The sequence below is a fragment of the Phyllostomus discolor genome, chromosome 2, assembly GCF_004126475.2.
Source record: "Phyllostomus discolor isolate MPI-MPIP mPhyDis1 chromosome 2, mPhyDis1.pri.v3, whole genome shotgun sequence".
In the NCBI taxonomy this organism is placed as follows: domain Eukaryota; kingdom Metazoa; phylum Chordata; class Mammalia; order Chiroptera; family Phyllostomidae; genus Phyllostomus; species Phyllostomus discolor.
This window is the reverse complement of record NC_040904.2, coordinates 166,070,449-166,095,821: the sequence shown is the minus strand read 5'-3', so window position 1 is coordinate 166,095,821 and position 25,373 is coordinate 166,070,449. Positions and strand designations below refer to the sequence as shown.

Sequence of the window (25,373 nt, the reverse complement as noted above, 5' to 3'; positions counted from 1 at the left end):
CTAAAGGAGGCAAACAGGAGCAGGGCGGGGGATGGGGGCGCGAGTGCCGGGGGCGGAGTCTGCGGAGATCGGGGTAATCAGGTGGGTGCGTTCTGGGGGTTGAAGCGAGGTCTCGCGGGGCCCTCTGGGAGAGAGGGAAGCAACATGTGGGGCCGCGGAGGGAAGAAGGTGAAAATCGGCATGTGTGTTTGAAAAGAAAGTTGGAAGCCTATTTTTAGCAACCCCGCCAAGTTTTGTTTGGTCCCGGTGGGTACGTCCCTGGAACGTTCTGTGGGTGGAAAAGTGAGTTACTATGAACGGAGGAGAAACCTTGAAAGGCACCTCTTTGACCTTTTGTAAAAGTTACTCAGGCAGCGGCTCAGGGGTGACGGCTTGGTTTTTTGAACGGATAAAAGCCCTTTGCAAGGAAAATTCCAAGAATGAGAGAAGCCTAGTCCGGGGAAAGCCTACTTTAATATTGTTACTTAACAACGTAAATACTTCTATTACTTGTATTTGGAACGTGTGCTTTTGGTCTATTTTAATTTTAGGTAGTAGATACCTGCCTTACACATATACGGGGTTTAATTTCTCTTATTTCTGTCTTTCTCTTGGGTGCGGTGAGCGTCAGCTGACTGCCTGGCTAAAGCTTTGAGTAGATTCCAGATCATACTGTTCTTGCATTGTGAAAACGTCAGACCAGCAAAGCTGCCACTTCGCAACTTGGCACTTGTTAACTATGCCCATAAAAAGAATCTTTTCAATGAGGGAAGGAACTTACAGGTTGTATAATCGATAGGCCAGTCTGTGGCGAATCTTTTTTGGGGAAGAGGGTGATCTTACTCTGTAATATTTGCGTTAGGAAAATACATGCTCGCACTTTTTGATCTAATCAGTGTATCTGATAAATATGAGATCTTTAAATTGGGTTTTAAATTGACAGCGCTACTTTAGAGTATGTCCAAAACATAATAAACATTCATTGGAACATTACAAGTAAATCATGAAAAGTTTAAAAATTATTGAACCCATTCTGTTTACCGATTTTTATACTCGTTTTTCTTTGGGCAGAGTAAGAAATCCAGTCTGGTTTTGAACAATGCCAGTTTGTGTTAGGAATGCTAAGACGATTAAATGCTGCAGATTTAAGTCTGTGTTTTGCTGGGTAAAAGGAGGACTGGAGTTTTATTTATATCAACATAATTCCAAAATAAACTTTTGAGTTCCAGATTGCTTCCTTCGGCTTTGTTAAAATGTGAATTTTAATAATCCATTTGTTGAGATTTTAAGCTAGATCCTCTTTTGTTTCTAAAACAACAATGTAGCGTTTTACAGATGAGAAAACTGAGGTTGAGAGGTAACTTAGTAATAAGTAGTGGAATTGAAATTTAGATACAGGTTATTCTAATGCCAAATCATGGCTCTCACTAAACTGTTAACAGAAAATTAATGTTTACATTAATAATGTTCTTTGTGAATCAGTATGTGGTTTTAACTTTTTCTCATAATGAGTTTTATTGAAAATGAGCAATGTCGCCCTGGCTGGCGTAGCTCAGTGGATTGAGTGTGGGCTGCAAACCAAAGCATTGCAGGTTCGATTCCCAGTCAGGGCACATGCCTGGGTTGCAGGCCACGGCCCCCAGCAACCGCACATTGACGTTTCTCTGTCTCTCTCTCTTTCTCCCTTCCTTCTCTCTCTAAAAATAAGTAAAATTTAAAAAAAAGAAAAAGAAAATGAGCAGTGTCACTAAATGCTTGGGGCTGAATATATGACATTAAAATCAGTATAAAAAAAAAACAAAACAAAAAAAACCCCAAAACAAAAAAACAAAAACCAGAAAACCCACACTGGTCATTTGGCATTTTGTTAACTAATATTTGATTCTTATAAGCTCATAATATAGGAATTATTCAAAATAAGTGAAACCAAGCTCAGAAATTTGATGTCTAAGGTCATTCAGGTGTGAGGACTAAAGTTTGATGTCTGGCTTACAGAATGTAAATCTCTGGCTCCAAAACTTATTTTTACACTATCTCCTAAGCCAAGGTTCTTAAGCTGGGTCCCTAGACAGAATTGAGGAAATCCATGAACTTGGTTGAGGGGGAAAAAAATAATTGCCTGTTTGTTTATACTAGCTTCTAATTAAAATCTAGAAATGAAAATTCTTGAAATATCAATGGCTGCAACAAAAGTATTTTTGTATTGTAGGGTTTTTTTTTAAAGATTTTATTTATTTATTTTTAGAGAGGGAAGGGAGGGAGAAGGAGAGAGAGAGAGAAACATCAATGTGTGGTTGCTGGGGGGGGTTCGTGGCCTGCAACCCAAGCATGTGCCCTGACTGGGAATCGCACCTGCAATGCTTTGGTTCGCAGCCCGTGCTTAATCCACTGAGCTACACCAGCCAGGGCCCTGTATTGTAGTTTTTAAGATTATCTTGAAGTATTGTTTATGCTCATTACTCTTGTTACATTTTTCAAAATCTTGTTATTTAATGCATTATAAATTAGAAATTTAAAAATACTTTGATGAATATGATATGTTTGTTTTATTTTGTGATCCTGAATATTTCATTTACTTAAAAATGTTATTCTGAGAAGAGGTCCATAGGTCAGGTTAATTAGATTTACTGAAGAGATCCGTGGCACAGGAGAAGTTAAGAACCACTTTAACCAAGTTGTATGCTTATCTTATTTGGACTTCTGTAACCTGGGGTCTGTGACTCTTCTGCAGTTGTGTTAAGAATCTTGTACTTGAATGCATTTTTCTGGAGAGACTCCAGCTTATTAATATATAACTGGAATCAGTGGGATAGATAATAGTGATAAAAATAATAGTATAATAATAGTGATAAGCACATGTATTGTACTTACTATGTGTCATGCCTGTTAAGATGTCACTTTTTTTAACCTAGACATAATCTTTAAAATTTAATTTTATTTTGTAATTTATTTATTTTTATTGTATTTTTTGCATTACCATTTTGTCCCATTATTCCCCCCACAGTCACCACACTGTTGTCCATGTCCATGAGTCCTTCTGCCTTTTTGCTCAATCCCTCCACTCCCTAACCCCCATCCCCACTTTAGCTGTCATCCTGCTCTTTATGAGTCTGTCTCTGTTTTGCTTGTTAGTTCAAAAATGTGGAACACTTCATGAATTTGTGTGTCATCCTTGCGCAGGGGCCATGCTAATCTTCTCTGTATGGTTCCAATTTTAGCATATGGGCTGCTAAAGTGAGTACAAGATGTCACTTTTTTAAAAACTTGGTTTTGCAGACAAAGGTTTATATTGACTTTAGTACTTTATTGTTTTTGTTTTTCTTCTCACTCCTGTTTTGAAGGAGAACATGCATTGGCTCTCTGGGAAGGGGTAAAAATGTTTGGATAATTCACAAAGTTGTCATATGTCCCAACATAAATTGTTACAACAAAATCTGTAAGTTTGAAACAGCTCCCTTCTGACTGCTAAGGAGTTATTTCAATTTTTGAGCATCAAGGGGACAGTGTACAAATTTTTCATGTTTTTTTATGGTTGTTGACATTTTAATCATTTTTTACATCATTTTCCCCCATCTAATATTTTTAGCCAGTCTGCTTTAGTTATTTGGCAGTCTTCCTCCTTCCCTTTCTTATTCCTTTTCTTAATGGGTTTCTGTCTCTATTTGAACTTTTTCCTGAAAATAAATACTTAAAACCACTTATTTAGGTACAAATGAGTTTTTTGCACCCTAAGATGCTTTAATAACTCACATAATTTAATTATGGTAAAATACACATAACATAAAATGTATCATCACAATTTTAAGTATGTAGTTCAGTGGGTTTTTTTTTTTAATCTATTTTATTGATTATGCTATTACAGTTGTCCCATTTCCCCCCTTCTCTCCCCTCCACCCTGTACTCCCCTCCCACCCACATTTCCCCCTTTAGTTCATGTCCATGTGTCATACTTATGAGTTCTTTAGTTTCTACATTTCCCATACTATTCTTGCCCTCCCCCTATCTATTTTCAACCTACATTCTATGCTACTTATTCTCTATACTTTTTCCCCCTCTCTCCTCCTCCCACCCCCCTGCTGCTAACCCTCCATGTGTCCTCCATTTCTGTGGTTCTGTTCCTGTTCTAATTGTTTACTTAGTTTCTTTTGGTTTTGCTTTAGGTGTGGTTGTTAATATTTGTGAGTTTGCTGTCCTTTTACTATACATGTCTTTTCTTTATCTTCTTTTCTTAAATAAGTCCCTTTAGCATTTCATAAAGTAAGGGCTTGGTGATGATGAACTCCTTTAACTTGACCTTATCTGAGAAGCACTTTATCTGCCCTTCCATTCTAAATGAGAGCTTTGCTGGGTAGAGCAATCTTGGATGGAGGTCCTTGTCTTTCATGACTTGGAATATTTCTTTCCAGCCCCTTCTTGCCTGTAAGGTCTCTTTGGAGAAATCAGCTGACAGTCTGATGGGAACTCCTTTGTAGGTTACTGTCCCCTTACCTCTTGCTGCTTCTAGGATTCTCTCCTTTGTTTTTACCTTGGTTAATGTAATTATGATGGGCCTTGGTGTGTTTCTTCTTGGGTCCAACTTCTTTGGGGCTCTCTGAGCTTCTTGGATTTCTTGGAAGACTGTTCCCTTTGCCAGATTGGGGAAGTTCTCCTTTATTATTTGTTCAAATACGTGCTCAATTTGTTGCTTTTCCCCTTCTGATTCTGGTACCCCTATAATTCGGATATTGGAACGTTCAAAGGTGTCTTGGATGCTCTTAATCTTTTCCTCAATTTGTTGAATTCTTATTTCATCATGCTTTCCTGCTTGGTTGATTCTATCTTCCTTCTGGTCCACTGTATTGTTTTGAGACTCATATTCCTTCCTTTCACTATTGGCTCTCCTCCGTGTGTCTTCCTGCATCTGTTTTATGGTAATCTGCATTCTTTCATCTAAATTTCGTCCAAAATCTACCAGTTCCGTGAGCTTTCTGATCACGAGTGTTTTGAACTGCGCATCTGATAGATTGGCTAATTCTTGGTCGCTCAAAAGGATGAGTCCTAGGGGACTGATCTGCTCTGTTGAAAACATTTTTTTTCCCCCCTGTCTCTCCTTTTTTTTTCCGGTCTGGTTGCTCTTGTTACGGTGGGGGGCGGAGCCTTAGGTGCTCACCGGGGCTGGGCACCCCAGTCGCTAGATTGTGACATTATATGTGGGGGCGGGGCGGGAGCTGGAGCGGGGCGGGAGAAAACAATGGCGGTAGTTCTGTTCCCCTGGACTCAGACCCTTGTCTGGGCTTCCGGGCCGCGAGTTCTGCCCTGGTCCACAATCGCTACCCCGCTGGGTCTGCCAGCCGCAGCTTGCATACTCAGGGATCACCGCTACCTTCTTGCGCGCTGATGGCTTTTGCGCCGATTTCGCGCCAAACCTTCCCCCGACCTCCGCGCCCTGCCGACCCAAGCCAGCCCTGCGCCCGCCCGGCTCGTCTTCTCCTACCAGTCCGGATGAACGCGTCTACTTCAACTTCTTGGCTGCCTGACTTCCATTCAGATAAATCCTCTGCCGGATCTGGGTGTTATTCTGATAGTAAGTTATTGTTGTAAATTATTGGTTTTCTAATCTTGGTTGTACGAGGAGGTACGGTGCGTCCACCTATTCCTCCATCTTGCCGGAAGTCGGATCGTAGTTCAGTGGTATTAAGTACATTTGCGTGGTGTGCAGCCGGCACCACCATCCATCTCTGGGGCTTTTCATCTTGCAAAATTGAAACTGTACACGTCAATCAAATCCCATTTTCCCCTTTCCCCAGATCTTACATAATCTTAAAAATAGTTTATCTGAATTCCAAAGTTTTTTGCTTTTTTAGTGATAACATTTTACATTTTAGGTTAGCCTTAGAGTCTGAAAATAGTGGAATATTTGCCTAGATAATTTTTCATTAATTTTATATTATAGTAATCATAAGTAGTGTGCCTATGCACGGTGCTCAGTTTTTCCCCATTAGCTTAAATAATTATTTATAAAAAGTTATTAGATATCACTGGCTAGATATAAAAAGTAACTTAGAAAAGAAGTGCCTAAATGAATTGGGAAGTGATTGCCAAAAAGAATTTTAAATAAGTGAATATCTGAGTGATCTGTGAACAATTGGGTTTTGTAGTATTTCTTGCAACTTGATGGCAGAATTTAAAAATCAGTAAAAACATTCTCATAAAATTTTTTTAGATATAATGGACTGAAAATGAAGTGAAAATTATTTTTGAAGTGTGAAAAGTGGAATAAAATGCTTAGAGGAGAACATAAAAATGTGCTTCATAGTGCTTCAAAGTACAGTATGTGAAAAACTAGTAGACATTGGTATTCACCTATTTTGTATCAATTTTGGTTTGTTTGGTCTATATGCCAGCTTCATATTATTGATACTTCACAGTTAATTGAAGTGGTCCTTAATACTAGACATGAATATTTCAAATCTGTGATTTTGTTCTACCTAGGAGCTTTAAAAAGAGATTTTGACCCTGTAGTTAGAAATGAAGTCTGAGTCTGTATTGCATAGGAATGGAAAGTAGAGGAAGTTGAGAAACTAATCCAGCTATCAATTTGAAGTCATAAAAAGATTCTAACCTCCTCTTCAAATATCTTTAAGTGAAAAATGACTGTAACTCTGATAATGTTAATAGCATTTTAATCTATTTTTCCTATATTATTTGTTTTGCTTAAGTTTTATTTTGTTTAAAGTTTAACTCTTGAGGGAGGTTTTCAGTCTTGAAAACATTGTCAACTCTTGTATTAATGTACTGTGATTCTCTGTAAGGTTTTGGAATCCTGGGTTCAAACACTAGCTGTATGACCAGAGGCAAGGGACGACTTTTTTGAGCCTCAAGTTTCTATTCATAGTTTGAGATTAGTAATTTCTTCTGACAGAATTAGGTTGTGTTCATGGTGTTTGTGGTGTTTATGAATTAAGTAAGCATTGTAAATGTATAATTAGGTAAGGGCTTTACAGACACTATCATTTGATCATCACAGTAAATATTGTGATGTAAATTGTTCAGTATATAAGCGTCGCCTTCCAAAACTACTGAACTTTGTGCTTTATGTATTAAATATTTCTGGTAAATTTACCAAAACTACACGATAGCAGCACTGGTATTTGCAATAACTACTGTGAAATAGCACTGGTTTAAGAGATGTATAACTTTTTGAGTTCTGCTTTAGTCTTGTTTTATAATTTGCTCTGGTTCAGGTGAACAAAACAGGGTAATTAATTGCCTTATTTACAGTTTTTTTTAATAGTTTGAGTTTAGTCTTAATGGACAAAAGTTTTAAAACAAAAATGAAGAGTTCAATATATTAATACAAACCCATTTACATGAAAGATTCAAAGGAACACAAATGATAACATGCAAATAGGCGTGTTATATTTGCTCTTTTGGAAAAATATTTTTTCTAATGTGTGTTAAGTAAATGCAAGAAAAAGAAACTTTTGAAGATCACATACTCATGTTTCCCCCCTTTTCTGTTGCATTGTCAGACCATTTGAACCAGTAGTCGGTTCAGATAATATCTCTGTATTTATAAATTACTGGCTCTAAACCAAAGACAAAGGAGTACTTTGGGTAAATATTACTAGGAGTAGGGTATGAACTGTAGGTATAATCCAAAGATTAGGAGTTAAGTTTGGTTTGGTTTATATGTTATTGAGAAAAGCATTTTCTGTGTCAGGACAGAAAAGTCAGGAGTGATCAGGGTTTGTGTAGCACATAGTTTGCTAGTATTTCACACCACTAGATACCACAAACTATAAAACAGGTAGGGAGACCATACTTCCCATTTTATCCTGGACAGTCATAGTGTACACCTGTTTTCTGGAACAGGTGTCTCACTCCATTTCATTCTTAATGGTCTAGTTTGTACGATAACTTTTAATTTTTTCAGAAGGGATGAGAGATTTACTGTGTTTATTGGCAGTTTTTTCCCTTATCAGCAGCAATATAGTGTACATAAGTTGGCACTAAAATAAATATTTGTTGTGGCTGTGGGGAATGTAAATTTATAGGATTTACAAAAATTTGCAGTTAAGCAAAGTAAGGAAACTAGTATTATTCTAGCCTTTTGAGTTAGGGAAAGGAAAAAAATAGGAGAGCAGTGATTGAGTAATAACGATAAAGTACATTTATATACAAGGTTGCGTAAAAGAATGGTTAAGAATTTGGACTCTGCCTGTTTAAGCTGAGCCACTTTCTAATTGTATGACCATGGACAAGTTTTTTAACCTCTGTTTCTGTTTTATCTGTAAATTGAGAGTAATACTAATACATGAGGATAATATTAATATCTATCCCACAGGGTTGTTAAGAGGGTTGACAGTTAATGTAAAGCACTTAGAATCTGGTATATATAAACACTATATGTGAGCTGCTGCTTTCATATATATTTATGAAAGATAAGTCTCATCTTAGTATTGTGGTCCTTTTCATTTGAAAGTAGATGGTTTGCTGACTTGACTATACAGGCTAGGAATTAAAAGGTGCCCTTTTTAAAAAGAATTATTTTGATATTTAATAGCGATGTTTGAGGGGTTTTCTTTTTCTTTTTTTTTTTTACTTCATTTGTATAGTTAGCCATTGGCTTTATCAGATAACCAATTTGAAGTAAAATGGCTCAGTTGTTTTGAGGACTATTTATATTACTTAAATGTTAATATTAATAATCTAATCTCTAGTAAGGAGGTTCATGAGTCTCATATGTAGAACTACAGGAGAAGCCTGTAGTTTTTATTATATTTTCATTTCAATCCATGATCCCCCTAAATTAAGCCACTAATCTAGGGAGGCATTAGTTTTGTTTTGTTTTGTTTTTTAAACAGTTGTCAAGATGCCATCTGACTGAGGTAGTGGGACTTGGGGGATGTAAGTCTTGTCTTTCCCTGACACTAGAGGACCAGTACCAATATCTTTATTGATGAATAAACTTCAGATTCCTTCCACAGTGGAGAGTAAGTGAATTCTGATTCTTGACAACTAGGAGAGCTTGGGGGAAATGACTTGGGGTGGTCCAGTTACCTTGTTATTCAAAGTGTGAGCTCTGGTTCACCAGAAAACTTCTTGACCCAGGGGATTGTTAGAATATAAACTTTCTGACCTGATAACTGGATATTGAATCAGAATTTGCACTTTATCAAGATCCACACATGATTCTTTTGCGCAATAAAGTTTGAGAAAACAATCAGTATATATTAATTCTACAAATTTTATTGTTGGCCTCCTGTGTGCTGGTCACTGTTCAAAGTACTAGGGAGCAGTAAGTCATAAACAAGGTCACTGCCATTGTGGAGCTTGCAGATGGAATAATTCAGATTAGGATACATGCCTTGTGATAGAAGGTGAAATTTCACGAACTACTGTGAACACACGCACACACACACTTATTTATTTATGTATTTATTTAAACTGAAAATTAGCTATACCTTGGCCTTAGGATAAAAAATTATTGCAGAGCTGAATTGACTTCTGCCCTAAGGACCCTAGTTCTTATCTGGTGGCTATATTCTTCATCCGTTTCTTCTGGATTATTAGCCATTCTTAGGCAGAACCGGAGATAGGGAGCATTTGGCTTGGTGAGAAGATTTATAATATTTCTTAAATAGTATGTAACTAGTTGTCTTAAAGTTTCTTCTAAGGCAACTGTAGTATAGTGTCAGGCTCCAGACTGCCTAGATTCAAATCTTGGTTCTGTCTTATTAGCTGTGCAGCCTTGTGCATATTACTATACCTTCAGGTAAAGTAACTTTTTTCTTATCTGCAAAATGTGGGTGATAATGGTATTTAAATGAAGTTGTTATGAAGGTAAATTAAATATTCCATAAATATTAATCTCTGTTAGAATGGGTAAAAATTCCCAGTTTAATTTTCACTTTTACCATAAAATACCCCTAAGCATCTTAGGATCCTGAAGTTTTATGCTGGATAAAAATGATAGGTGCTTTTTTTGTTTAAGTACTTAAATTTAGTGATCTTCTTGATATTGGAGATGTAAAAACTTAACCTGGAAGATTGATCCGCCACAAGGCAAGTAAGTTCAGTCAGTTTATATACTTCTGTTTCTGTTTCTCGGCATTTGTGGGGTTAAGTGGTATGGCATTTCTGTTTTCTAATAGTTAAATAGGTAAGTAAAACAAATCGTTTTGTATATGATCAAAGAGATGGCTTCACCATATTTATGGTGACTTTTTCTTAATCATTTTTTACCTTGAAACTGCTACTGCTGTCTCTTCTTCCTGGAAGGTATCATTTTGCTGAGAATTTGATGTTTCCCTTTCTTTCTCTTTAATTTATCTCTCTCACCAGATAGGAATTGGCATACTGTGGATCAAGAGTGAGCACTTTTTTTGACTATTCAGTGATGAATATATTGCTTAGAAATAGAGGTGGTGGATTAATCTGTCAGTTGTGTAGACTGATACTTGAATGTTTTTGTGGTGATTTGAGAGTATCTGGTTGCTTGTATACTATGTGAATGTTGGCAGGTAGTTTTGGCAGGCACTTGGACAATTTACATCCTTTAATACGAAGTCTGTCAGGAAAAAGTCCAAGCATTGTTAATGTAACTAGAACACTTTGTGCAGCATTGATGTGCCCTGTCATCCAAGGAAAGTGAGCTGGATGTGCATGTGTGAACAATGATGACTTCACTGTACCAGTTGGGGGGGGGAGTAGATACCATTGAGTGAGCATGTGTACTGTGTGGCCATCACATGAGAAATGACTGAGTGAGTAGAGAAAAAAAATTGCATCAGATTTTGTGTTAAGCTTGAACATTACTCCTTGGAAACCATTCAGATGATTCAGAAAGCCACAACTATGGGCAACTGGTGATTAGCAGTTCATCATGACAATGTGTCCATTCATGTATCACATCCAGTGCAGAGTTTTTTAGTGAAACATCAAATTACCCAGGTGACTCATCCCCACTACAGCCCAGATTTGGTGCCCTGCGACTTCTGGCTTTTCCCAAAACTAAAATCACCTTTGAAAGGGAAGAGATTTCAGACCATCGATGAGATTCAGGAAAATATGACAAGGCAGCTGATGGCAATTGGGATAACTGTGTGAGGTCCCAAGGTGCCTGCTTTGAAGGGGATTGAGATGTCCTTGTCCTGTGTACAATGTTTCTTATATCTTCTTCAGTAAATGCCTCTTATTCATATTACATAGCTGTATGCATTCTGAACAGACCTTGTGGATGTTTTCTATACAACTGTAACCTCAAGGACTTCTAGTTCTGTGGAAGATAAAAGGATTTGATGAAGTTCTTTATTAAACTTTAGTCAAAAGATGGCTCAAACATGGTTATCTAAAGTAAGTTTTTTATATCTGTATTGGAAATTGCTTTCCAAAAGTGTTATTACTGTTGCCCAACTTACTATATCTTGTCAGTATCAGGCATTCTCCCTTGTAAAAATTAACTGTATAGGTTAAAAATGAAATCATTGATTTATTTTGTGTGTGTTTTTTAAAGATTTTAATTTGTGTTTAGAGTAATGGACAGGGAGGGAGAAAGAGAGGGAGAGACACATTGATGTGTGAGAGATTCATCGATTGATTGCCTTTTACATATCCCCTACTGGGGACCTGGCCCATAACCCAGTTATGTGCCCTGATGAGATTCAAACCAGCAACCTTTCAGTTCTCAGTGGGCACTCAATCCACTGAGCCACTCCAACCAGGGCTATTTTGCATTTCTTCACTGACCAGTGCGATTGAACATTTTTCCATGTTTATTGATTTTGGGGTGTACTTTTTGCTGTGAATTGTCTTTTTTGCTCATTTGTGCTTTTCTTATCAATTGGTAGAATCTATAAGCTTATTTGAAGATAATAGTCTATGTCACTTTGCCAAGAAAGATTTTACCAGTTTATATGTCTTTTATTTGGATTTTAAGTGTTTCATTATATATTTTCTGATTGTAAAAGTAATAGATGATAATTTTAGGAAAATACAGAAAAGCACAAAAAATGAAAATAAAAACACCACTGCTCAGAGATCACACTTATTTTTAGTCTTTATAGTCTTCTCTGTGCTGGTGAATTGTATTTCAAAATTAAATCTTTTTCATATAGGATAGCAATTTGCTTTATTGCCCCCCACCCCAAGTTTCTGTGAACATTTCCATGTCTTCTACAATATTAAAAAACTTTTTAAAAAATAATTATAAATAATCAAGTTGCCCCCAAAATGTACAGGATAGTCCTATGTACTTTTTGCCTAGTTCCCCCCAAGTAGTGGTACCTAGCATAATTATAGTATGATGTAAAAACCGGCAGATGGACATTGGTGCAGTCCACAGAACTTACTCAGATTTCACCAGTTTTATATCCAGTCTGGTTTTAAGGTTCTGGGACATTCTGTAAATGTCTGGACTACAGTTATTGAACAAATCCTCTGTAGTTGGTATTTTAGTCCATTTGGGCTGCTATAACAATATCACACTTTGGGTAGCTTATGGGAAATTTGGGATCATGGTGCCAGCAGATTTGGTGTTTGGTAAGGGCTTTCTGGTTCACACATGGTGTGTTTTGTTTTTTGCCGTCCTACATGGTCAAAGGGGCTAGGGAACTCTGGGATCTCTTTCAGAAGAGCATCAATCCCGTTCATGAGAACTCCTGTGCCATGATTTAATCACCTCCCAAGGCCACACCTAAATACCATCACATTAAGCATTTGGATTTCAACATACGAATTTGGGGAGTATGCCAACATTCAGGTGATAACAGTTGGATGTTTCTAATTTTTCAGTATTATAAAATTAGTGTGGTGAGCATTCTTGTACTTATGTATTTTTAAGTATCTCTTCTGAGTAGAAGTTCTGACAAACAGAATTTCTAGACAAAAAAAAGTATATTTTTAAGACTATTTATATGCAGTGCCAGCTCTTAGGAAAGTTATGTGAATTACAGCAGTGAACTGATTGTTTCTTTTTATACTTGTCAAAATGACATTAAGTAGTTTAATAGTAAAAACGATGCTTTGTAATCAGTTATTCCTTGTTATCTTTTTGTACATTTTCCGTTTGGCAATATCTTGGTTTCTGTTGTTAATAGGTTGGTCTTGTACCCTTCTAGACCTTTTCTGTTTTTATATAAATATAAATTTATCTCTATAGTGATACTATATTTGTTACTCTTTTGCAATTTGACTTTTTTAAAAAGATTTTATTTATTTATTTTTAGAGAGAGGGGAAGGGAGGGAGAGAGAGAGTAACATCAATGTGTGAGAGATATATTTATGGGTTGCCTCTCTCCTGTCCCCAATTGGGGACCTGGCCCGCAACCCAGGTATGTACCCTGACTGGGAGTCAAACCGTCAACCCCTCAGTTCGCAGGCCAGCACTCAGTACACTGAGCCACACCAGCCAGGGCAGTATATGGTATATTTTATATGCTAAATATTAGTTTCAATCTCTTATATTGTATATTTGTCATATTTGGGGGCTCCCAATGTTTTAGTAGCTTTCTAAATTTGCAGAAGTGCTCATAGTATGAGTTACACCTCTACAGTGTACATACTAGTCAAAACTCAAAATTCCTGATTCTCATATGTCTAGGTGGATGCAAGCATGTTACCTCAGAGCCACTAGTCACACACACCCACAGATGACTTCTATTTAAAAATACACAATATAAGGAAATAGGGGTTTTAGTCACAACTTTCATTTTGGGGGCAGGAGTGGAGTAGAGGTGGTCATCTTGAAGGGCAGTTAATAGTTGCAAGGTTAAAAATTGCTAAGCAGAATTGGCTTTGATGCTGGCAGAAGTAATGGTTATAATGGATTTGAATTTTGGCATTTAGTGCTTGGTAGTGACTGGAATAGTGATTTCCTGGACATCAAACGACTTCTGCAACGTTATTTTGGGTGATGTCATCTTTGCATCTGTTTTTTTCAGCCCTTCTAGCAACCTAGTGACAGTGACACTATTATCCTTTAATCAGTTACTTTTATCTTTAATTTAGCCAGAGTGGATTTGAAGACTGACTGCTAAAAATTCTTGATAAGAATACTTTTGGTATGGTACACATTGTTTACATGTTTATAGAATAACAAATATAAAGATAACCCTAAAATTATGCCATAGAGGTTTTAAAATAACTCCTGATACCTCTTTTGGCAGAGCCACCTGATGGTGCTGTAAGGAAACTAGTTGGGCCTGCCTGGTGTGGCTCAGTAGATTGAGCACTGGACTGTGAACCAAAGGGTTGCTGGTTGGATTCCCAGTCGGGGCACATGCTTGGGTTGCACTCAAGAGGCAACCACACAGTGGATGTTTCTCTCTTTCTCTTTCCATTCCCCTCTCTAAAAATAAATAAATAAAATCTCTTTAAAAAAAAAAGAAAGAAAGAAAACTAGTTGGTAATTGTGAGTTAACATGTCTAAGTTAGGAATTGCTGTGATTGTTAAAATGGTGCATCTTCAAAGATGCTGTTGCTCCCCTGTAAGGTTTAGTACTTTATTAATTGGTTTTTATGTTGTTATAAAAAGGCTTAAAGCCCTGAAACCAAAAGTCAAGAAGCATTGCGACCTAAGACTCCATTTTAAACTCAAGCCACTTTGTTTGTTTGTTTGTTTAAGGAAGAATGTTATTGATTCTGGTCTGTCATGTTAGAAAGGTAATTATAGTTGCTTAACACTGATTTCTTTTTTACACACATGCCTCTGCTATTTTATTCAATACACAGTTGTAGGTTTGCTCTCAGGTGGTTTGTGTTAATAGTTGAACTATTGGGTTGGCCCAGAAGACTGTGTGGTTTATTCTGTAAAATCAGACAGATTTTTCATTTTACCAGTAAGTTTATTGATTTGGTTATTTTGAGTATGTCAGCTATCTCCTATTTATTGGCTTCTAGTGGGTAGGGACCAAGGTTACTGCTAAACATCTTCCAATGCATAAGACAGCCCCACAGCAAAACGTCAGTAGTACCAGAAAAGTTCGAAAATCACTGTTGACACGTTCGATCAGTGCTAGCACCTTCTCTACACACTGCACAAGTCTTCTTTTGTGTTTCAGTTACATTCTTACCTTTCTTGAAATAATATGCCCAAAATGTTGCATAGTTTATTCCATCTTCAATATCAAAATAGATGCGTAAAAATTCACCGATTTTGATAAGGTTTTTGTTAAGGTTAAGTTAGGTATCTTAGGTGTGTAGAAAGTATAAGGGATTTTGGTAGGGTAGGCATGTTTTTTTAAAAATTGGGAAACAGGCCAATAATTTCATAATTCCTTGGTAGCAAAATAAAGTTAATTTTGGTCTGTTTCGCTATAGTTGCCTCTCAGTTGTTGGAATTACAGTTTAATTTAACATTACTAAGACAATATCGGTACTTTTAAAAGAATTTAAAGGAGAAATTTAAGCTGATACAGCAAAAGAACTCTTCAAACCAAAAACAATTAGAGAATACTAATGCAGAGAGATAAACAGGTAATAAACTCAGGGGCTACCCTTAATGCTTCTGTCGATTCTTAGTGTCCTAGAGCTTTGGTTTTAATGAGCAGTGCTTAGAGGCAGAATACAAGGTAAAGTAGGGGAAAAAACAAGCTTTCCCAAAGAAGGGAACTTCAGCCTTGGTTCTGGATTGTTGGGGGAGAGATCTTCCCTCATAATTTTAGCCACAAATCCTTTTTGTTGCCAAAGTAGGGCAAAATTCATGCTATCTGTTATTCCATAGAATCTATGTTGAGCATTTCAAATAATACCAGATTGATACACAGTCATCTACCACAGTGATTTGTACACTATTGTGCCATGGCACACTGGTGTGCTGCAAGAATTTTTTAAACATGCGGTGCCTGGCTATTTAGTCAGGGGTCCTGGCCTCTTTTCCCTTAGGTTGTCAAATAAAAAAATGACAACAGCCAATACAATAGCTGTCTGGTGTGAATGAATCAAAATTATACCTATTTTTTGTCAGATCTGCAAAAAAAATATTTTTTTTGGTGTGTCACAGATTTTTTTTTTAAAATATATTTTATTGATTATGCTATTACAGTTGTCCCATTTCCCCCCTTCTCTCCCCTCCACCCTGTACTCCCCTCCTACCCACATTTCCCCCTTTAGTTCATGTCCATGTGTCATACTTATGAGTTCTTTAGTTTCTACATTTCCCGTACTATTCTTGCCCTCCCCCTATCTATTTTCAACCTACATTCTATACTACTTATTCTCTATACCTTTTCCCCCTCTCTCCTCCTCCCACCCCCCTGCTGCTAACCCTCCATGTATCCTCCATTTCTGTGGTTCTATTCCTGTTCTAATTGTTTACTTAGTTTCTTTTGGTTTTGCTTTACGTGTGGTTGTTAATATTTGTGAGTTTGCTGTCCTTTTACTATATATGTCTTTTCTTTATCTTCTTTTCTTAAATAAGTCCCTTTAGCATTTCATAAAGTAAGGGCTTGGTGATGATGAACTCCTTTAACTTGACCTTATCTGAGAAGCACTTTATCTGCCCTTCCATTCTAAATGAGAGCTTTGCTGGATAGAGCAATCTGGGATGGAGGTCCTTGTCTTTCATGACTTGGAATATTTCTTTCCAGCCCCTTCTTGCCTGTAAGGTCTCTTTGGAGAAATCAGCTGACAGTCTGATGGGAACTCCTTTGTAGGTTACTGTCCCCTTACCTCTTGCTGCTTCTAGGATTCTCTCCTTCGTTTTTACCTTGGCTAATGTAATTATAATGTGCCTTGGTGTGTTTCTTCTTGGGTCCATCTTCTTTGGGGCTCTCTGAGCTTCTTGGATTTCTTGAAAGACTGTTCCCTTTGCCAGATTGGGGAAGTTCTCCTTTATTATTTGTTCAAATACGTGCTCAATCTGTTGCTTTTCCCCTTCTGATTCTGGTACCCCTATAATTCGGATATTGGAACGTTCAAAGGTGTCTTGGATGCTCTTAATCTTTTCCTCAATTTGTTGAATTCTTATTTCATCATGCTTTCCTGCTTGGTTGATTCTATCTTCCTTCTGGTCCACTGTATTGTTTTGAGACTCATATTCCTTCCTTTCACTATTGGCTCTCCTCCGTGTGTCTTCCTGCATCTGTTTTATGGTAATCTGCATTCTTTCATCTAAATTCCATCCAAAATCAACCAGTTCCGTGAGCTTTCTGATCACCAGTGTTTTGAACTGTGCATCTGATAGATTGGCTAATTCTTGGTCGCTCAAAAGGATGAGTCCTAGGGGACTGATCTGCTCTGTTGAAAACATTTTTTTTTTTTCCCCTGTCTCTCCTTTTTTTTTTCTGGTCTGGTTGCTCTTGTTACGGTGGGGGGTGGAGCCTTAGGTGCTCACTGGAGCTGGGCGCCCCAGTCGCTAGATTGTGACGTTATATGTGGGGGCAGGGGCGGGAGCGGGGCAGGAGAAAACAATGGCGGTAGTTCCGTTCCCCTGGACTCAGACCCTTGTCTGGGCTTCTGGGCTGCGGGTTCTGCCCTGGTCCACAATCGCTACCCCTCTGGGTCTGCCAGCCGCAGCTTGTGTACTCAGGGATCACCGCTGCCTTCTTATGCGCCCGACGGTTTTTGCGCCGATTTCACGCCAAACCTTCCCCCGACCTCCACGTGCTGCCGACCCGAGCCAGCCCCGCGCCCGCCCAGCTTCTCTTCTCCTACCAGTCCGGATGAATGCGTCTACTTCAACTTCTTGGCTGCCTGACTTCCATTCAGATAAATCCTCTGCTGGATCTGGGTGTTATTCTGATAGTAAATTATTGTTGTAAATTATTGGTTTTCTAATCTTGGTTGTACGAGGAGGTATGGTGCGTCCACCTATTCCTACATCTTGCCGGAAGTCGGTGTGTCACAGATTTTTAGTAATTAGTTTATGTGTGCCATGAGATGAAAAAGGTTGAAAATCACTGATCTAGGAAACAACAACAACAACAACAAATTCTCTCCTGAACAGCACATTTAAAACATCATCTTCAAAATTCCCACAAATGAACAACCAAGAAAAATAGGCTTATACTGTAAAATTACAAAATGTGTAAGGAATCATGAAAGTGGTTTAGCAGAAACAACAAATCACAAAATAGAACCTCAGAGATTGCGGATATTGTTATCAAATATAGATTATAAAAGATGAACGCTTAATATGCTTAAAAGAAGGAAGGTACTCAAGGAATGATCAAGAAACAAAACATTGATCAGATGTGAGAAAAGAACCAAAAGGATCTTTAAGAAACAAGCAAACAACAACAACAAAAATGCCCTGGCTGGTATGGCTCAGTTGGTTGGGGCATCCTCCTGTACACCAAAAGGTTGCAGGTTTGATTCCCAGTCAGAGTGCATACAAGAGGCAACCAATTGATGTTTCTCTCGCTTGTCAGTGTTTCTCTCTATTCCCCCACCTCCCTTCCCCTCTCTAAAAAATAAGGACTAAATATATATATGAACTTAGAAACTGACTGGACAAGGTGACTACCTCTCAGAAACAGCTGAAGAGACTAATTGATGAACTGGAAGACAGATCTTAAGAAATTGCAGAGAATGTGATTTCTTTTTTAAAAGTTTTTTATTGTATTTTATTCCATAACCATTTAGTCCCCTCATACCCCCTCCCACCCACTCAGTCACCACACTGTTGTCCATGAGTCCCTTTTCCTTTTTGCTCAATCCCTCCACTCCCTACCCTCTCGCTCCCTTAGCTGTCATCCTGCTATCTATGAGTCTGTTTTCCTTGTTCGTTCAGTTTGTTCATTAGATTCCACATATGAGTGAAATCATATAGTATTTGTCTTTCTCTGACTGGCTTATTTCACTTAGCATAATGTTCTCTAGGTCCATCCATAATGTCACAAAGGATAAACGTTTCGTCCTTTTTATTACTGAGTAGTAGTCCATTGTGTAAATATCCCATAGTTTTTTTGTCCACTCATCTATTAGTGGACATGGGCTGCTTTCATAGGGGTGCTTATGTTCTTTCAAATTAGTGTTTTGGGTTCCTTCGGATATATTCCCAGAAGTGGGATTGCTGGGTCAAAAGGCAGGTCCATTTTTAATTTTTGAGGTATCTCCACACTGCTTTCCACAGTGGCTTCACCAATTTACATTCCTACCAACAGTTCAAAGAGGTTCCCCTTTCTCCACATCCTTGCCAGCATATGTTTGTTGATTTATTGATGATAGCTATTCTGACAAGTATGGGGTGATACCTTATTGTGGTTTTAATTTACATTTCTCTGGTTATTAGCGATATTGAGCATTTTTTCATATGTTTATTGGACCATCTGTATGTCCTCTTTGGAGAAGTATCTATTCAGGTCTTTTGCCCATTTTTTTATTTCATTGTTTGGGTTTTTGGTGTTGAGTTTTATGAGCTCTTTATAAATTTTGGATATTAACCCTTTATCAGATATATCAGTGAATATGTTCTCACATTCTATGGGTTGTCTTTTCATTTTGTTGATGTTTTCCTTTGTTGTACAAAAACTTCTTAGTTTGATGTAGGACCATTTGTTTATTTTTTCTTTTGTTTCCCTTGCCTAGGGATGTAATTTTTTGCATTTGTATGTATCTCCATGCATCCAAAAAATATTGCTATGAGCAGTGTCCACGATTTTGCTGCCTATGTTTTCTAATATGATTTTTATATTTTGGGGGTCTAACATTTAAGTCTTTTTTTTAAAAGGAGTAAATATTTTTTTAAAGATTTTATTTATTTATTTTCAGAGAGGGAAGGGAGGGAGATATAGAGATAGAGATAGAGAGAGAGAGAGAGAGACAGAGAGACATCAATGTGCGGTTGCTGGGGGTCATGGGCTGCAACCCAGGCATGTGCCCTGACTGGGAATTGAACCTGTGACACTTTGGTTCACAGCCCGCGCTCAATCCACTGAGCTACGCCAGCCAGGGCTACGTTTAAGCCTTTGATCCATTTTGAATTGTTTCTTGTATGTGATATAAGTGGTCTAGTTTCTTCCTTTTTTTTTTTTTTTTTTTTTTGCATGTATCTGTCCAGTTTTCCCAGCACCATTTATTGAGTAAACTATCTTTAGCCCATTGTATGTGCTTGCTTCCTCTGTCAAATATTAGCTGACTATAAAGATGTGCATTTATTTCTGGGTTCTATATTCTGTTCTGTTGATCTCTTTTTTTTTTTTTCTAGTACCATGCTGTTTTGATTACTATGTCCTTAGAGTACAGTCTCATATTAGGTAGCATGATTCCTCCAACTTTGTTCTTCTTTCTCAGGATCACTGTTGCCATGCAGAATGTGATTTATTAAGAGGCTAAGAAATGGAAAATGGGAAATGGTACAGAGAAGTAGAACATGGGATGAGAAGATATAAAATATTTTATTGGAGTTTCAGAAGGAAGTAATAGAGCAGTTGCTGAAGAGGATATATTTGAGGAGCTAATGGCTGAGAATGTTATGGAATTGATGGAAGATACATTAGATTTCAAAGAGCTCAGTGAATTCCCAAGTAAAATAAAAAAGAATTTCACACTTAGACTTATGATTGCAAAACCACTGAACACCATTGACAGAGATTAAGCAACCAGAGATAAAAGAGATTTTAGGAATCTGCTAGACTGACTGATTTTCTGATTAACAATAATGCACACCAGAAGGCAATGTACTGGAAGGGAATATGTGCCTAGTAAGAATTCTGTATATAGCAATGGGTAAAAATAAAAGTTTTTTTTAGAGAAACCATCATTTCAGAATTTACTGGAAAAAAAAAATCAGTGGTGTCATAGGGGAAGAAGGAAAATGATTCCAGAAGATCTGAAATGGAAGAAAGAATAATAATATAGAAAATGGTCAACACTTACATAAATTTAATGAATAATGACTATAAAATAATGACTAATAACTATAAAACAAAAATAGTATATATAGGCACAAAATAATATTTGATTTTAATATTAGACATTGTCACATTTGTTCTCTGATCTGAGAAATTCCTAGTAGATATAATAAGCTTTTTAATTTTTTCATTGTTTTTTAAAAAGATTTTATTTATTTTCAGAGAGAGGGGAGGGAGGGAGTTGGAGAGGGAGAGAAACATCCATGTGCGAGAGAAACATCGACTGGTTGCCTCTTGCAGGCCCCCAACTGGGGACCTGGCCCACAGCCCAGGCACATGCCCCGAGAGTGAATTGAACCAGTGACCTTTCAGTTCACATGCTGATGCTCAATTCTCTGAGCCACACCAGCCAGAGCAAGTTTCACATTTTTTATGACTAAAACTTAAGGCAACATTTTAATAGGATGCTTTGTTAATGAAATGCTTTATGAAGGAAAGAAATCCTTGATCTGGTTTTTGTAGCACATTATGGTCCCTTCCCCCCCGTCCACATGTTATATACTTTGTGCAATTATTCTGATCTATGAGTTGTAATCATTTTATGATTAATACTGATTTCATACTTAATCTCTGTGTGTCTTTAGTTAGATATGTTATTTCTTGTAGGATAACCTGTAAAAGAGAGATACTAGTGCATATGGATTGTTTTAAGAAGTGGTGAGTTGATGCCTTTAATGCATTTAGTTCAGTGCCTAGCCCAGAGTATTAATACATTTGTTTTTATTTATTGTGGTTATAGTTTTTTTTCCCCCACTCCATTGTGTGAAAGCATTTTCCATTTTGGTGTGTTTCATATTTCATCAACCCTAAGATGCACATCTGTTGTACACTGTAACTTCTCCGAAAATTGGGAAACACTCTAAAATATTTGATGTGTCATAGTTTAGTAAATGGAAATTTTTTCTTTGTGATGTAATAGTACCCCTTTAGATTTTATAAAATATGGTAATGTATCTTTATAATTTTGAATGGCTGTGTCCCACTTTACCAGTGAGTGTGTCATAATTTCCTTTTTCTTTGACTTTGGGTTAGTTCCATTTCTTGGCTGTTAATAAATAATGTTAATATTTGGGAATGAGTTGCACTATTTTATACAATCTCCAGTAAAGAATGAGTTGGCAAATTTTATGCCAATGAGAATTATTTTTAAGTTATTTGCTAATTTAATAAGTGTAAGATGGTATTTTATTTTTGTATTTGTGTACATGTGTATTCTTTTTAGAATTTTATTTACCTAGTATTTTTAGTGTTCTTTTGCAGTTTTGTATTATCATCCATCTGCTGTGATTTACATATGTTTCTTCAAAGCTAATTTCTTATGACAGGGATTTACATTTAACTTTTAACATCACCTTAACTTCACCTATTGCGGGTTTTCTTCACATTTAAGTAATGGAAAAAGTCTTTTACCTAAATTTGTATTTTTAATGCAACTGGCTTTTAAAATTTATAATTAGGTCCTTTGATTATTTAGCAGGTAACATCTAAAGGAACTGGTTTAAATCCTAATGCCAAAGTGTGGCAAGAAATTCCTCCTGGAAATACTGATGCCACGCCAGTAACTCATGGAACTGAAAACTCTTGGCATGAAACAGCAGCCACATCAGGGTCTCATCCTGAGGGTAAGTCCTAAATATTTCATCAAAACAGATAATATATTGGTTAAACATATAGCCAGATTACCTTATAGAACTTTGGGGTGCATCCTTTGACTATTTGATTATATATGTTTATAGATGTTTAACATGTAATTTGTATACAATTCTTATATCTAGTATGAATGGTCACTGATTTTAAATAATAACTGTATCTTTGGTCTAGCCTTTAACCCATTCATAATGTATTTATAAATTTGTTTTTTTGTTTCGTTTTGTTTTTTTAATCCTTACCCAAAGACATTTTCATTTGCTCTTTTAGAGAGAGGAAGGGAGAGAGAAACATTGATGCAAGAGAAGCATCTGTTGGTTGCTTTCATTCGCACCCAGACCAGGAATCATAATGTCCAAACTGGGGGTTGCATGCACTCATGCCCGGACAGGGGATGATCCTACAACCTAGGCATGTGCCCCGAACAGGAATCAAACCTGCAACCCTTACGTTATGGGGCAGCACTGCAATCATTGGGCCACACTATCCAGGGCATGATATTTATAAATTAGTTTTGATCTACCATCATCGGCAATGCTGTTTACCCACTTATTTGACCTTGGGCAGGTGACTTAATTTTTTCATACTTGTGTCCTTGATCTATAGATTAAACAATAATAATAAAATAGTAACAATGATAATGATAATAATGCTTGGCAGAATTAAGTGAATAAAGTACATTAAGTTGTCTGATACATATTGCTGTATAAGTTTAAGCTACTGTTAATCATTTTTGCTTATCCATAATTGTCACAATGTAACTCCCTTGGGAAGAGAACTCTTACTTAAAACCATATGGACATTTTCCCAACTGGTAGAATTCCTTGAAATACTGTTATAGAAGACATAGGACCCAGAGTTCCTAAAGATAAGATTTAAAGAATTTCTGTTTATTTCCCATATGTTTTCTTTCATACAGGTAATACAGAGCTTTCAGATGATATGTGTAAGGAATATGAAGTAATGTATTCATCATGTGAAGCCACAAGAAATTCTACAGGCGTTGAAGAGTCAACTGATGGAATGATTTTAGGGCCAGAAGATCTGAGTTACCAAATATATGACGATTCTGGTAAGCTTTAGGTTTTATTGGTCAATGAGAGTGCATTATGCTACCCACCCCCACCCTCTCACACATACCCCAAGTCTCTTTATCATTGTTTTAATTAACCTATAGCATTGATTAGTTTACTTTCTTATTAGGAGTTTATGTAAATGAAACATTACTAGGTGATTGTCATAAATACTGTTTTAAAATGGCCAAAAAAGAAAATTGTGATTTAAAAATATAGTTACTTTAAATTTCCTGTTTAAGTGTTGAATTAAAGCTAAAAGGAAAAACATAGTCAAAATAGTTGAAGGAGACCTAAATTACAATCTTTTATGAGGCTTAAGCCTTAGCCTAGTCTATTAATTGGGATTAGTGCAAGTTCTGCCAATTTTCCCATCATTTTTTTCAGTGTGAAGTGCATTCATAACTGTGAAGTTGTGGGATTAATTTTAAGGAAAAGGGTGTATTGAAAAGATGGTTTACTATAATTAAGTTGTGAAACGTGTTTTTCACATTCATTTAATTGTCATGGATTAGTAGTTGATTGGATTTCAGATGGAGGAAATTTAAAGGGCCATAAAAATGGACTGTAGACCCTCATGACCTAACTTCATTTTTCTAATTTCTGAAGGGTCTTTTTGGAAAATACGTGTAATGGGAGGGTAGGCATTTCTATCTCTGCCTTCTGTCAAATTATATAAACCTCCTGTGTCTTCAGTTTCCTTATTATATATACTTGGACTGGATTTCTAAGGTCTCTTGGCTTGTAGGTTGATTTCTGAAGTGGAATAGGGTGGTATTTCCATATAATAATTTAAGGTGGTAGATTCTACTTTCTACTTGTGGTCATAATATACCTAACTACTGGCTACTTTGAACATAGAGTGGATTTAAAGGATGTGGCAGCCAGTTGGCATTTTAATAAATGTGTCATAATGATATTAAAAGGTTAAATGAAGTTATTACTCATTTAGGTAGCAGGAGGGTAGATGAATTTTTAATATTAGAAAGATTGTATATACATAAAGATTGAATGCTTATATTTTAATGTAGTTAATGTAAAAGGTCACTTTGAATCTTGAATAGTAAGACAAGGTAGTAGTAAAATTATGCACAGAATTTATCTTTATATACATCGTATTGTCTGTGTATTTAAAGGAAATTAATCATTAATGCTTTTTAAGAAGAGGACAAAGTAAATCCTTTGAGTTTGTAATGTTTTGTGTAAAATAGTGATGGTTTTTCAAGCTTGAGTCCTGAAAAAAAGTCTCATGTTCTGGGTTTAAATACTAGGGAGCATGGAAGACTCTTATAGAGTTGATCTGGTCCTTTGGACATTTGAGTTCTTTAAATATTCCTAGGAAGACAATGGTACTCTAAAATTAAGGAAATAAAAGAGTATTAAGAGATAGAAATCTAAGGAGTGTGACTAATATCAGATTTACTATTAGTACTACAGATGTGTGTGTATATATTATATATCCCACTTTGTTTAACTAGTTACTATTTTGAAATTAAGATTAATACTACTATTCTTTCTTTATTTTTTGTTAAGATTTTATTTATTTATTTTAAGAAAGAGAGGGAGAGAAACATTAATGTGCGAGAGAGACGTTGTGCACATTTGTCTCACATGCCCCCAACCAGGGATCTGGCTGGCAACACAGAAATGTGCCCTGATGGGGAATCGAACCTGTAACCTTTTAGTTGTCAATCCACTGAGTCACACCAGCCAGGGCTTGTTCTTTAATTTAAAGTATTTAGGGTAGTATTTTGCAATATGGTAGCCAAGTGAGTTTGGTATTAATAGTGCTTGATTAATTACTTGATAAAATTTTTTAAGCTGATGTGAAATCTGTCTA

General features: G+C 36.7%; 1 protein-coding gene and 1 non-coding gene across 7 annotated transcripts in view; one reads left to right on the top strand and one right to left on the bottom strand.

Annotated features, from left to right (window-relative positions):
* Positions 1–25,373, top strand: part of LARP4 (La ribonucleoprotein 4) — a 78,774-nt gene that overhangs the window by 448 nt on the left and 52,953 nt on the right. For 3 of the 6 annotated variants that reach the window (XM_036019039.1, XM_028533141.2, XM_028533145.2), the window contains exons 2-3: positions 22,288–22,435; positions 23,380–23,532. In XM_036019039.1, the coding sequence (XP_035874932.1) occupies positions 22,288–22,435; positions 23,380–23,532 (301 nt within the window). Of the gene's footprint in view, positions 1–142; positions 283–10,101; positions 10,124–22,287; positions 22,436–23,379; positions 23,533–25,373 lie in introns of those variants that run through there. The other 3 variants (XM_036019040.1, XM_036019041.1, XM_036019038.1) reach the window with 3 other exon arrangements.
* On the bottom strand, positions 3,115–3,221 carry LOC114514190. Its single transcript, XR_003685928.1, has one exon. It is a non-coding gene; the product is annotated as a U6 spliceosomal RNA (small nuclear RNA).